Source organism: Orcinus orca, chromosome 4, assembly GCF_937001465.1.
Source record: "Orcinus orca chromosome 4, mOrcOrc1.1, whole genome shotgun sequence".
Taxonomy (NCBI): domain Eukaryota; kingdom Metazoa; phylum Chordata; class Mammalia; order Artiodactyla; family Delphinidae; genus Orcinus; species Orcinus orca.
Genome location: NC_064562.1, coordinates 40,255,283 through 40,269,321, shown reverse-complemented (window position 1 = coordinate 40,269,321; position 14,039 = coordinate 40,255,283). Strand labels below are relative to the sequence as shown.

Here is a 14,039-nt window from a genome sequence, read left to right as displayed (position 1 = left end):
TTTTAAGGCAGGCTCTCTTCTGGTGGATGGGGCTGTGTGCCTGCCCAGTTAGTTGCTTGGCCTGAGGTGCCCCAGTACTGGTGCCTACAGGTGGTAGGCAGGGGAGTGGGGCTGGGTCCCAAGGTCAGTACGCTAAAGGGAGGATTCCAGAATGGTGCTTGCCAGCCCCAGTGTCCATGTGGTAGAACAAACTCCCAATAATGGCTTCTACCAGTGTCTGTGTCCCCAGGTTAAGCTCCAGTTGCCTCCTGCTGCTCTTAGAGACTCACCAAGATTAGCATGTAGGTCTGACCCAGGCTGTTATCAAATTACTGCTTCTGCCCTGGGTCCCAGAGCATGAGATTTTGTGCGTGCCCTTAAGAGTGGAGTTTCTATGTCCCACAGCCCTCTGGATCTTTCAAAAGTAAGCCCCGCTGGCCTTCAAAGCCAAGCGTTCTGAGGTTCATCTTCTTGGCGCAGGACCCTTGGGCTCGGTAACCTGATGTGGAGTTAGACCCATCACTCCTTAGAAGGAACCTCTGCAGTTGTAGTCATTCTCCTGTTTGTGGGTCACCCACCTGGCAGTATGGGACTTGACTATACCTCAACTCTGCCCATCCCACTTGTCTTGGGGTTCCTTCTTTTTTTTTTTTTTTTTTTTGCAGTACGCGGGCCTCTCACTGCTGTGGCCTCTCCCGTTGCGGAGCACAGGCTCCGGATGCGCAGGCTCAGCGGCCATGGCTCACGGGCCCAGCCACTCCGCGGCATGTGGGATCTTCCCGGACCGGGGCACGAACCCGTGTCCCCTGCATCGGCAGGCGGACTCTCAACCACTGCGCCACCAGGGAAGCCCTGGGGTTCCTTCTTTATATCTTTAGTTGTAGACAGTCTTTTCTGGCAGGTTCCAATCTTCTTCATTGATGATTGTTCTGTGAATAGTTGTAATTTTGCTGTGCCCATGAGAAGAGGTGCACTTAGGGTCTTTCTATGCTGCCATCTTGGCTGATCCTCTGCAATCACATTTCTTTCTGATTAGATTTTTAAAATAGTTTTATAGATAAGGAAAAGGGTCTGAAATTAGTATAGTATATAGAGAGTGAGAAAGTGGGTAACCCAGTAGACAATTAGGTTACCTCAAGACTTAAACCGGATGCTTAAAACTAAAAACGAAAGGCTCTGGAGGGACTTCAAATAGTTATTTACTTGATTTAAATAAATTCGAAAATGTCAGAAATGACCATAATTTTCAATTAGATAGATTTAGCCAGTGAATACTCAAATTCACTATGAAACCAGACAGCTGCAAGTCACCCAGATTCAAATTACAGCACAAATAAAATTTCATTCTATGTTAGCTGCATCTCCATGCTCCTTTGCCTGGGGAATGTGGGCGTCCTTGCACATAGCATCAGAGTACTCAGGAAATGTGGTTTATAAATATCTCCAGGTGAGTTCAAATGGAACAGCCTCTCAGATGCACCATTTTGCACCATTTCTCATTTTGTACCATGAATTACTGGGTTGTATTAATTTGAATTGCCAACTCCAAAAAAAATGACCTGGGGGCTTCCCTGGTGGCGCAGTGGTTGAGAGTCTGCCTGCCGATGCAGGGGACACGGGTTTGTGCCCCGGTCCGGGAAGATCCCACATGCCTCAGAGCGGCTAGGCCTGTGAGCCATGGCCGCTGAGCCTGCGCGTCCGGAGCCTGTGCTCCACAACGGGAGAGGCCACAACAGTGAGAGGCCCGCGTACAGCAAAAAAAAAAACAACCAAAAAAAAAAAAAAAAAAAAAAAAGACCTGAATTCATAGTCTGGTATAGTTGCCAGATAAAATACAGGATGCCTAGTTAAATTTCAATTTCAGATAAACAGTGAATATTTATTTTTAGTATAAGTATGTTCCAAATACTGCATGGGACATACTTATACTAAAAAAAAATTATTTTTTAACTGAAATTCAAATGGGCATCCTTTATTTTTATTTGCTAAATCTGGCCACCCTACCTTCTGCGCATAATAAAAACATAAAATTTCCCTTTAACCACTGCTCCCGTATCCATTCATGGGTGAGGGGAGGAGAGAATACTAGTTTAAGAGGTGATGGAAAATATTTACTATTTGTCCTGGCTTTGAGCAGAGAGAAAAGAAATAGAGAAGGAAAAAAGTAAAGAATACCTACATGACTGACAGTTTTGCCACATTAGGACAGTCAGCTATTTTCTAATATTAACTAAAATCTGCTCAAAGAAGACTATTGGGCCCTTCAGAAACTTCAACTTCCCTGCAATGGTTGAGAAGAACAAAAATGAGAAAAGGCAGCAGGAGACCATGGAATGGATAAGATGTTAGGATTTTCTGAGAGGCTGAGCCTGCAAGGTGGACACAGTGTAAGGAGACAGCTGACACAGGTTAAGACGTTGGCTTTCAAAGTTTCATCCCGTGGAATATATTGCAGAGTGAGAAAGGGCTTGATGTTTCTTAACTGCTGAAATGGAATAATGGCTTCCCCCCACCCCCTTAACTTTTTTTTATATAAACTCTGGAACAGACTGACAGAGTTCAAATCTCAGCTCCATTACTTAACCATGTAGTTTTGGGTGAGTTACATAACACTTCTCTATATTTTATTTGGGGATAGTAGACCTTCAGAGTGTGGAAAATTCAGTAAGTATATAAAAGACACGTAACAGAGCCTGGTATGCAATGAGGATTAAATAATTGCACAGAAACTCTGGATTCTCAAATGCATCCTGTAGAGTAGTGTGAAGGAACTTGGATTTTTAGGGTCCTAGTAGTCTTGATTTGACTACCAGCTCTATGACTTCAGACAAATTATGTAAGCTTCCTAAGTCAGTTTCCTCATTAGTGAGAAGAGGTATAATAACAGTACTTCAATCATATAGTTATTGAGAATTTCAACTGAAATAATGCATGCTATTATTAAAAGCTCATAAATGTTAGCTACTGTTTTTGTTGAATGTTTTTCTTGTTTGGCTTCCATATTGCTGTAACATTCTGATTCTCTTCTTACCTCTCCGTCCTTTCTTTGCTTGTTGTTGTCTTGGATTCTTTCTCTTTGCCCTGCCTCACTCAATCAACATTTTGCATGTATTCTCTGAGGGAGTCTTTCCAGTCTCTCTGCTCCAGCCCACACCTATATGCTGTCAATTCCTAAGTCTTTTATCTTCAATCTTTTTCCCTCCACTTATACCACACTCATATACAATTTCTACTACCCTAATGTTTTACTTCAGAGTATTACTATCATCTCAAAATGTGCATGTCCAAAATAAAATTCTCAGTTCCCACCCACCACTAATTTCCATTGGGATTAGGGAGGAAGTAGCAGCTTTTTCCAATTTCCCTGTTTTTGGTGAACATGACCATTCTCTTGTCGTCCCCAATGTCAAGACCTTGTAGTCATCCTTGACACATCCATTCCTATCATCCTTCATATCCAGTCAATCACCAAAGCACTAAGCAACCTCCCAAATACCAGGAAAAGAGAAGTAAAAATCCTTGAAAAACAAAAACAAAACTAACTTACAAAGACACATCTTATAGGAAAACAAAATTAGTTATTATTTAAAATTACCCTCCTGCTCCATACACACACTTCCAACCACCCTTCCCAGGAGGATGAATATTGGTTGGTAATTGAAATATCTTTTGCTTGTCATCTTCAGGATAAATGCTTTTGCATATTTGAAATAGTAGGAGTAGGAAGGACAACTGAGACAGCTGGGACAGAGCTAAGTTGTACTGTATGAAAAGGAGGAGAGATGAGGGGGTCAAGAAGGTGATGATGGGGAGGTAGAGACGCTGCAAGGGAAGGCTAAGGAGACCACTTCAGCAGCACGTAGCTGAAGATGAACTGCAGGAGAAAACAGAAGTAGTGCTGACAAACTCTTCCATTAAGCGTGGGACCTGGTTTGGTCCCGGCTGTACCACTGTGATGGTTAATTTTATGTGTCAGCTTGACTGGGATAAGGAATGCCCAGACAGCTGGTAAAACATTATTTCTTGGTGTGTTTGTGAGGGTGTTTCCAGAAGAGATTAGCATTTGAATCTGTAGACTGAGTAAAGGTTGCCCTCACCAATGTGGGTAGCATCATTCAATCCTTTGAAGGCCTAATAGAAAGAAGTAGTGGAGGACGAGTGAATTTGTTCTCTTGCTTGAGCTAGGGCATCCATCTTCTCCTACCCTTGGACATCCACACTCCTGGTTCTTGGGCCTTCAGACTCAGATGGGGATTTACACCATTGGCTTCCCTGGTTCTCAGGCCTTTGGGTTTGTACTGGAACTACATCACCCAGCTTCCCTAAGCTTCCAGCTTGCAGACAGCAAATAGACAGTAGGACTTCTCTATCAGACAAAATTCACTTACATTGCCATGAACAAGAACCATATGCATGGTTATCAGTTTTCCACAGATTAACTTTCATCCCTACAGAGTTGTAAAATAGCCTAATTAGATCAAAGGCAATTGCTATAGACTGAATGTTTGTGTCCCCCCCCACCACCCAACAAATTCAAATACTGAACCCCTACCTCCCATGTGATGGTATTAGGCAGTGGGGCCTTTGGGAGGTAATTAGGATGAGATGAGGGTGAAGTCTTTATGAATTGGATTAGTGACATTACAAGAGTCATGTGAGAGCTGGTTTTCTCTCTCTGCTCTCTATTATGTGAGAATACAAGAAGTCAGCAGTCTACAACATGAAAGAGGGCCCTCACAAGAACTCAACCATGCTGGCACCCTGATCTTGGATGTCCAGCCTCTAAAACTACAAGAAGTAAACTTCTGTTGTTTATAAGTCACCTGGTCTATGGTATTTTTGTCATGGCGGCCTGATCTAAGACAACAAAGGTGCATCCCTCTTTAGTATCAGATAATCCTCAGCAGGACTGCTAGGTAATGCCTAACGCCTACTGCAAGGACAGCCAGGGACCCTTTTGCTCATTACTGAAGCTTTGTCAATTTTTCCTGACATTGCTATATTAACAATTTTCTTGGTGTTTTGAAGCACTTATAAACCTCTTTTCTAGTATATGTCAATGATTGCATAGTTTTGAGTAATTTCTTTAATCTATATTTATGCAGAGTGATACTATTCATGCATTCTCTTGACTGGATTGCCAAATGACAAGGTTGTCTAAATTTGCTCCGCAAGTAAGCTAATTGAAAGTCTTGCCTTATAAAAAACTCAGTGTCCTTGCACTGGATTTTTAAATCAATAAAATGTTTTCATTGCACCACTAATTCCTCCTCAAACATACTGGAAATAACTTGGCAGAACCAGTTAGTAAGTCATTTTGGCATTTGTTCCCTGAACACAGCAGTACAGTATTTACCGTCTGAGTGGTATGTTGCTGAAGCCAGGTTTGTTGAGAAAAAAACACACACTGCAGTATTAGGTCCTTCTTAAGCATATTAGGTTAACAACCTCTTCTGGTCCACCCAAAGATACTCTAATCGATTTCCTGCTTTAGGCTCTTCCCAACTTCCTGGGGGGCACAGTGAAGGCCACAGCCCCTTCCCACTCCCATACATCAACCCATACCAGTTAAATGCAGAAAATGCATCAGATACTAAATGATCAAGGCACAAATTATTGTTGTTAAGAAGATGGATGAGATTGATTTATGTCCATGATAATTTAGGATATTAATATTAATTCGGGGAGCAAATCAATTAAATCTCTTAATATATGATAAATATATTTTTTCTAAATCAAACTGTGAGAAAAGAGGAGCAACAGACAATAGGCATTACTAGAAATACATCTAATTTTAAAAGCCTTTTGTAATATGCGGGAATAAAATAGATTCACTACTGAAATAATCTTTTTTTTTTTTTTTTTTGGGGGGTGGGGTACGCGGGCCTCTCACTGTTGTGGCCTCTCCCGTCGCAGAGCACAGGCTCTGGACGCGCAGGCTCAGCAGCCATGGCTCACAGGCCTAGCCGCTCTGAGGCATGTGGGATCTTCCCGGACCGGGGCACGAACCTGTGTCCTCTGCATCGGCAGGTGGACTCTCAACCCCTGCGCCACCAGGGAAGCCCTGAAATAATCTTTTATGCATGCTTGCTGACGATATTTTCCAAACCAAAAATCAGGCTTCATAAAGTCTAGCAAAATGTATCTTTTGTTTTTGTTTTTTGCTATGAGAATATAAAGACATGGGAAAGTTTTGTAGATTTTTTAAAACCATTGTCATACATGGTTATATATTTAATAAATACACTTACTGAAAAAAATACATATAATTGGGACGATCTGGAAAAATCCAAGATGTGTAATCTTCCTGACCAACAATAGTCAATCTTTAAAGTGCTGTATTTCATTGACTCAATTAAACCATCATCTAAAAATCTCACCATTATTTTATGTACTGCTAAGAAAAATAAAATGGCCAATTAAAATATAAAACAATGTTTTCTTATTACTTATTATTCTTATCAACTGTAAGACACACTATGATTTCAGAGAGGTTAAAATGTAAATTAAAAAGGGTGTCTTAGAAGAGATATGGTATTTGATATGGCTTCAACAGACATGAATCGTTTAGCTTTTATTTCTCTGATCAGTAAGGCTTTTTTCACAAAGAGATCTTATGGCTATTATTGCGTCTTATAAGGAAATGATTCCATTGTAAAAGTATAAGTATACAAGAGTTTGTAAAATAAAACATAAGTGGGAAAGGTGAGCTATGGCAACGGTGGCACCCAGTGGCTGGCGCCCTCACAGTGATGGTGCAAGCTGTGGTGGTCTGTGCCAGTGGGTCTAGCAATGTGTGCCCTAGTTGGCTGGTATGGGTATGGCTTTGACTATGGTCCTTGCTGCTGCTGGGCATCCTTTGTTTCTGCCAGTTTTCTATGCTGGGTCCTCCAGCTTTCCAAAGAGTTCTGTGAGCTTCTTATTAACCTTTCAATAAATTCTTTGCCTAAGTCAGCCAGACTTGCATCTAAGGACCTTGACTGATACTTCTGGATTTCAGCCATTTGTTGAACAGAGATAATTGATATAATTTGAAGCAAATCAGTGATTTACTCTTCTAAGGACAGTTACCAATCTCTTCCACTTCTCTAAATGACCATCTCCAAAAAAGATATAAATCCAGCTATATTCAACATTTAAAAAATAGTTGAATCATGCAGTATCAAAAGCACACATACACTCATTCTTTTAGAATATAACTTACAAAGTCCTAGAAGGAATAGGGACTTCCCTGGTGGTGCAGTGGTTAAGAAACCACCTGCCAATGCAGGGGACACGGGTTCAAGCCCTGGTCTGGGAAGATCCCACATGCCGCAGAGCAGCTAAGCCCAACTAAGTCCACAACTACTGAGCCTGTGCTCTAGAGCCCAGAAGCCACAACTACTGAGTCTGCATGCCTAGAGACTGTGCTCTGCAACAAGAGAAGCCACCGCAATGAGAAGCCCACACACCGCAACGAAGAGTAGCCCCCGCTCACCGCAACTAGAGAAAGCCCGCACGCAGCAAAAAAGACCCAATGCAGCCAAAAATAAATAAATAAATAAATAAGGAATATACTACCTATTTTACAAAGGAATTAAATCACCAAAATATAATTTGCTCAGATTTACTATGATTCAGTGGAGAAGCTAGAAATGGAAGGAATTCTGCAGTCATCATAAATATGCAAACTACATGGTAGTAAATTGATTCTAGTTCTTACTACTGCTGAAGGATAAAGCAAAAATTAATTAATTTGATAGGCTGATGATTTCTTTGCAATTATTTGCAAAGTTTCCCTACCTCATTTCATAATTTCTATGCACTTTACCAAAGCAATGTCAGCATGTCCCTTTTTCTTCAAAGTCTTCTGGGGTGTTGCAGCTTTAGTGAGTTTAGAAGCTGAATATTGCTCTCCTTGAGACATGCAGCTTTTAATAATATATTGATAAATGGTAATAATAGGTAACACCTGTATAGTGCTTCATTAGGCCCAAGCATTGTTCTAAGTACTTCACGTATATTAACCAATTCAATCTTCATAAGAATTCTGGGAGGAAAACAGTATCTCCCTTATCCTCATTTTTTTTTTTTTTTTTGCGGTACGCGGGCCTCCCACTGCCACGGCGCTCCGCGGCATGCGGGACCCTCCCGTACCGGGGCACGAACCCACATCCCTCCCCCGCATCGGCAGGCAGACCCGCAACCACTGCGCCACCAGGGAAGCCCACCTTTATCCTCATTTTATGCATGAGGACACTGAGGCACAGAGGGGTTAAGTTACCTGACTGGTGACACGGGCCAGTAGGTGGCAGAGCTGGGACTTGAATTCAGGCAGGTTTGCTGATGAATTCCTGTGCTTAATTGTTATAACAAGTTGTCTTCTCTTAGAATTTACTTGTTTTTGCTACTACTTACTTGCAGTACATAGTGAACCTGACAGAATTTAAAATACAAAAAACCTGGGTTTTAATTCCAAATTTCCTTGGCAAACCTGGGTAGTTTACAGGCTGAACCTCATATTTTTTTCCATGTAAAATAAGAATAGGGCTTCCCTGGTGGCGCAGTGGTTGAGAGTCCGCCTTCCGATGCAGGGGACACGGGTTCGTGCCCCGGTCCGGGAGGATCCCACATGTCGCGGAGCGGCTGGGCCCGTGAGCCATGGCCGCTGAGCCTGTGCGTCCGGAGCCTGTGCTCTGCAATGGGAGAGGCCACAGCAGTGAGAGGCCCACGTACCGCAAAAAAAAAAAAAAAAAAAAAAAAAAAAGAATAATAATATTTGTCTTGCCTACTTCATAGGTTGTTGACTAGAATAAATAAAATCATGTGAAAATGCTTTTTAAAGTGTTACATAAAGAGTTATTACTTAAACTTTGGGCACGTCAGTTAGGATGTACCTTCAGCTGTGTGTGATCAAATGTTCTATAAATTTAATTGGGTCACACCTAGAAGATGGCGGAGCTATGACTTGAAACCAGGGTCGCCCGTATATAAAACCGTGCTTCTTACTATATCACTGTACTTGCTCCTCTGATAGTCAGATGTAATTGATGGTACACTGTTGTTTTCCTGTGCAGTTTCATTGAAAATAAGAATGTAAACATAAATTGTCCTTCAATAATTTACCACAAAATGTTTCTCTGGTTGGCCTAAATCATAACTTTCTATCTCTGACTTACAGATGGAACTGGACGGAGGGCAACAGAGGAAGATAGGTCAAGCGACAAAAACTATAATGCGGGTGTCCAAGCAACCAGAAACGCTTGGCTGAGGAAGATTTCTTCTTTCCCTGGCAGGCTGGGGACATTCCAGTTGAGCGCCTTTGAGCCTCTGATGTGGAAAGCAGCTCAAATCCCCACACAAGAGGGGAATGTTTATCACTCTGGGAACATTTTGAGGGTACTCAGGGAAGAGGGTGATAAGGGGTCTCTCCATCTCATAAGCTTACTACTTCGGGCAAGGTCCCTCCATCTTTGGGCAAAAGCGGAGGTAAAAAAAAAAATCTAATAAAAATCATATAAATAGGACTTTCTCTTTCCTCTTTAGCAAATGCCTTGCTAAGAGTTACAAATCATTTCAATATCACTAAAGTAGAAAATCTATAAATCAACCAAGAAATGTTGGCCGAGTGTCTCCTGTGATTAGCCTATGCATGTGCTTTGAGTTTACATGGTGCCCTTTAGCAGATTAAATTCTTTTTTTTTTTTTTAATTATTTATTTATTTATGGCTGTGTTGGCTCTTCATTTCTGTGCGAGGCTTTCTCCAGTTGCGGCAAGTGGGGGCCACTTCTCATCGCGGTGCGCGGGCCTCTCACTATCGCGGCCTCTCTTGTTGCGGAGCACAGGCTCCAGACGCGCAGGCTCAGTAATTATGGCTCACGGGGCTAGTTGCTGCACGGTATGTGGGATCTTCCCAGACCAGGGCTCGAACCCGTGTCCCCTGCATTGGCAGGCAGATTCTCAACCACTGCGCCACCAGGGAAGCCCTAGCAGATTAAATTCTTATAAACCTAACAGGTGAGGCCTTAGAAACCATTACGTGCCAGATTTTGTGTCATCGAACATAAATGTAATAAACTTTGAGAACGTAAGCTCTCTGAATGAAGAAAAATGAAAGATAAAAATGAAAAAGAAAAGAAGACGTTAAAAAAGTTTGAGACTATAGGGCTCAGTAAGGCCAGTTCTGGTTGACTATATCATAATATACCTTAAGTAAACTGCACCAGTCATTACTGTAACCCCGTTTTAATACATCTTAAAATCAATCTTTCTCCTTTTCACATAAAGTGAAAACAAAGACACGTGAGTACCTTTCTAAGACTAATATAGACCTTTTTAGTTAAAAAAAATACAAATACTATATATCTTTCCCTGGTTATGCTATACCTCTGCCATTCATTCATTCCTTCGTTCATTTTTTCAACAAAAGTGTTGACTGTATGAGAGTGGGGACCAGCCCTGTGGCAAGGGATTGGGCTGTGAAGATGAATAAACAGTGGTTCCGTCTGTCTGGGTTCAGTGTAATCACTCAACGAGTGGCAATAACTATAATGAAGGCAGAAAGAAATGACCATTTCCACTGAAATACAGAGCTTAAAGAAGGGTGAGATAAAGTAGTAAACCACTCTAGTCTGGCAGTCTCTGCCCTGGTCCCACATTTCCTGGGTCAGGGAATACTATTTCGCGTGGCGTACATTCCTGTCCTCTGTTGTTCCCTCCTGCCACTTTTCTCATTACCACTTTTTCTCCTGCAGCAAAGGGCGGAGAAAGTCAATGGAGCTATTGGGTTTACTAGGGGAAGGGGAAGGAGGAAATCATTCAGGTGCAATGCTAGGTCCCCTTTTCTTGAGGCATGGGAGAAAGGAAGGTCTGGGTTCTGATAGAGAGAGGCTTTAGTTGCAGAATCGTGTGTAAGCTGGAAGGGACCACAGAGGCCATCCTCCTTACTATCCACTTCATAGTTGGGGACATTGAGGCTTAATGACTTATCCAAGGCCACACCCAGTTAGTGGCATTGGTGGAACTAGGACTCAGGTGGGAAACTCCACCACTGCCTTCAGCAGTCTCTTCAACCTTATGTTCCTGACCATCAGGCAGTGTTTCATCTCTGGTCCTCCAAAGAAATGAAGAACAATTGATTAAACTAGTCACCCCATAGTCTTCTGTTCCTTAAGGAAAACCGCACCATGACTGTGACTCAAAGGACTTATTTGCATATCTTTTGTCATTTTTGTTACTCTTCCCATAAGACTGACTGATTCTTCTCTCTATCCCTTTGATAATATGGTGACCTAATCTGAGCTCAGAGCTTTAAAGATTTGTTTGATGAAGTAAAATAATGTCTTTGTGCTCTGCTTTTCAATGCCTCCTACTTTGACTTTCTGTTTTTGCTTGTTATTCAATTTTCGGAACAACCTTACTTATTTTCAGGGTGTCAGTAATGACCTGAAGAAATTTCTATTGTTGATTTATTTCTATAAGGGTGCTTTCCTGAACGTTGTCCTGTTTGTATGATGGCCTGTCTCCTCCCCCCGCCTCCCATTTGTCAGCTTGTCAGTAATGACCAGGTGGTACATACATGTCAAGAAAACTAATCACCTTCTAACAGGATTTGGAACGGAATTAATGCGGATCTTGTGCCCTTCCTGTTCCAACTTTAGCAGCCCAAGGTCTATGACTGCTTAGAGATTAGCTGGTTGGCAACTGCATCCCCTGGCACCTCAGGGTCTTGGTTCTCTCTTCAGGCCCTAGGCAGTGAATTTTGAGAGATTCAATACTCGAGTTCCTTGGAGACAGAGTTTGGGTATGTGGTTGAAACTGGCCAACCCGGGACGCCCAGTGAGGCAAAGGCATCTCCTATTTTGCAAGCGATGCCACTGGGTCACAATGCCGCGAAGTCATCGAGTTCTTCCCGCCAGACAAGTTTCTGCTTCTGGTCGCCTCTGAACCTCCGACACTCCGCGGTGTATCAAGCTGCGGCGGCCGCGGAGCCGTTCGAAGGGGTAGTGCTGAGTGCTGTCAGTATTGACCAGGCGTCTTCGAGTAGTTCTTTCAGCCCAGTTGCTCCGTGACGAGTCCACAAGTTCTCACGCCTCACTTCTAAGCAAGCTGCTCATCCCTCCTCCACCTCCCTGCTCCTCACCTTTGTTCCAGCCCGCACATTTTCTCAGCGCCGCCACCTGTGTGCTCGCAGAGACCCGGGCGGAGCCTCGGTCCGGACCCATGACGTCACCCCTCCGCGATGGAGGCGGGGCTGTGGGAACCGCAGTGCAGCGCAGAGGGGCGGGGTGGGGCGGGGCTTGCGGCGCGTGACCTGGCTGCGGGAGGCAGCAACCCGGAGAAAGGTGTAGGGGGGCCGGGACCTGCCGACTCCTGAGTCTGGGGGCGGGGCGGGGAGTGGCAGGGCCCGGGCGGCCGGAGCCCGGTGAAGCGCTAAAACGGGTCACGCTTCCTCCTTCCCTCCCCGTCCTTTCTTCTCCTCCCACCTGGGCCTCTGCGTGGGGACGCGCACCTGGCAACCAGCGGCCGCGCTCCGCCGCGCCCCCACCTTCTCCGCTCGGGCCGGGCGCCCCGAGCCTGCCCCGCACTCCGAGCTCGCCCCCGGCTCCCGCTCCTCTTCTCTCTACCGGCCCCGCGCTCGCAGGGGGCGGCCTCGAGCGCTCGCTCGTTGATGCCGTTTTGGGGGTGACCCGGCGCGGCAGGAGGCGGCGGCGGCGCCTCCACGGTGGGGGCGTGTTAGTGGCCGTGGCTTTGCGGGACGTCGGGTGTGTAGCTGCGGGGTGGCAGGGCGGCCAGCCGGCGAGACCGCGCGTGCAGCTCGGGTTTCGGGACGCTGGAGGAGAGCGCCACGGCCGCGCGGGAGCGGGACATGTGGGAGCTCAGGCACCGGGGAGGCTGCCCCGGCCCTGTGGGAGCGGTGGCGCCGCCACCCCGCGAGGGAGAGGCGGCCGGCGGCGACCACGAAACCGAGAGCACCAGTGACAAAGTAAGTAGAGCCGCGAGAGGCGCACACCCGCGCCCCGGCTGGGTCCTGGCTGGGGCCGGGACACCTGGGAGGGAGGGTGGGGCCCCACTGAATGTCAGGTGAAGTTGCGGGCTGCGCCGCCCTCCCGGCCTGGCTTTGTTTCCTTCTCCCTCAAGTGGGACCCGGACTCCAGCGATGGTGCGTTTCCCAGTATGACCTCGACTGCTGCCAGGGTAGCTGGATGATTCAACTTGACTCTAATTTAGTTTCTGCCCATTCCAGTCCCCCTTCCCGGGATCTGGGGCCGACGCTAGAATCGGGATGGAACCTGCCACCCTGAGAGCTGCAGCTTTCTAGTAGCTGCCACTTCACACCTCTTCTCGGGAGAGGAACACAGTAAGAACTAAACTTAAGTCATGCACCTTCGCTTCTAACATGTCATTGGATCCTGACGCTGGAGGCTTGGCTTCTCGCGCTCCCCCATCAGCACTTTCGTTTCCTCTATCCTTTTTCAGTATAATAGATTTTGGACGTTTGAGAGGCTCCTACACGTGACCCAGTTGTGACCCTCCACGGCCGACAGTGCAGCAGTAGATTTCATTTTACCTGACACGTTAATTCATGAGGACTTTTAAAATTCCCATTTCTGTAGATTGCCTTTGTAAGCAGATGTAATGCCACTATTCTTTTTAAAGGTAGAAGAAAGTCAAAGTGCAGCTTATTTGGTAATAAGTTTAGGAAATTGGGCCAGGCAATAGATTGTTTTATGAAATCTTCTGTTTATAAAATTCCATTTTATCTTAGAAACTCAAAGCACTTAAGCTATTCCTAGAAGCATTCTTTTTTGGAAGCAGGTATTGCAGTTTGAATTACAGAAGTGAAGTAGATTGCTCAAGGTCAAGTCAGTGGCCTTTTGGAACTAGAAACTGTTTCCTGATTCCCTTTTTTCTGGTTTGCACTGTTGCTGAGACTCACTCACTCATCAGAACTCAGAAGTTCTGATTTGGGGGAGGTTCCACCTGGAACTTGCTGTTGATGAACTTGAGGTCACCCCTTATAAAGCTCTGGCAGGAACATATCCCACAATATCATGAAATAATAAATTTAACAGTGATT

At 44.8% G+C, this 14,039-nt stretch overlaps 1 protein-coding gene across 2 annotated transcripts in view; it reads left to right on the top strand.

Moving 5' to 3' along the window:
• Nucleotides 1–12,042: 12,042 nt before the first annotated feature.
• The window catches only part of CDS1 (CDP-diacylglycerol synthase 1), a 69,198-nt gene continuing 67,201 nt past the window's right edge, over nucleotides 12,043–14,039 (top strand). Inside the window, exon 1 of one of the 2 annotated variants that reach the window (XM_004285429.3) lies at nucleotides 12,043–12,944. In XM_004285429.3, coding sequence (XP_004285477.1) covers nucleotides 12,828–12,944 — 117 coding nt within the window. In that variant the 5' untranslated portion in view covers nucleotides 12,043–12,827. The remainder of the gene's footprint in view (nucleotides 12,945–14,039) is intronic. The other variant, XM_033416020.2, reaches the window with a different exon arrangement.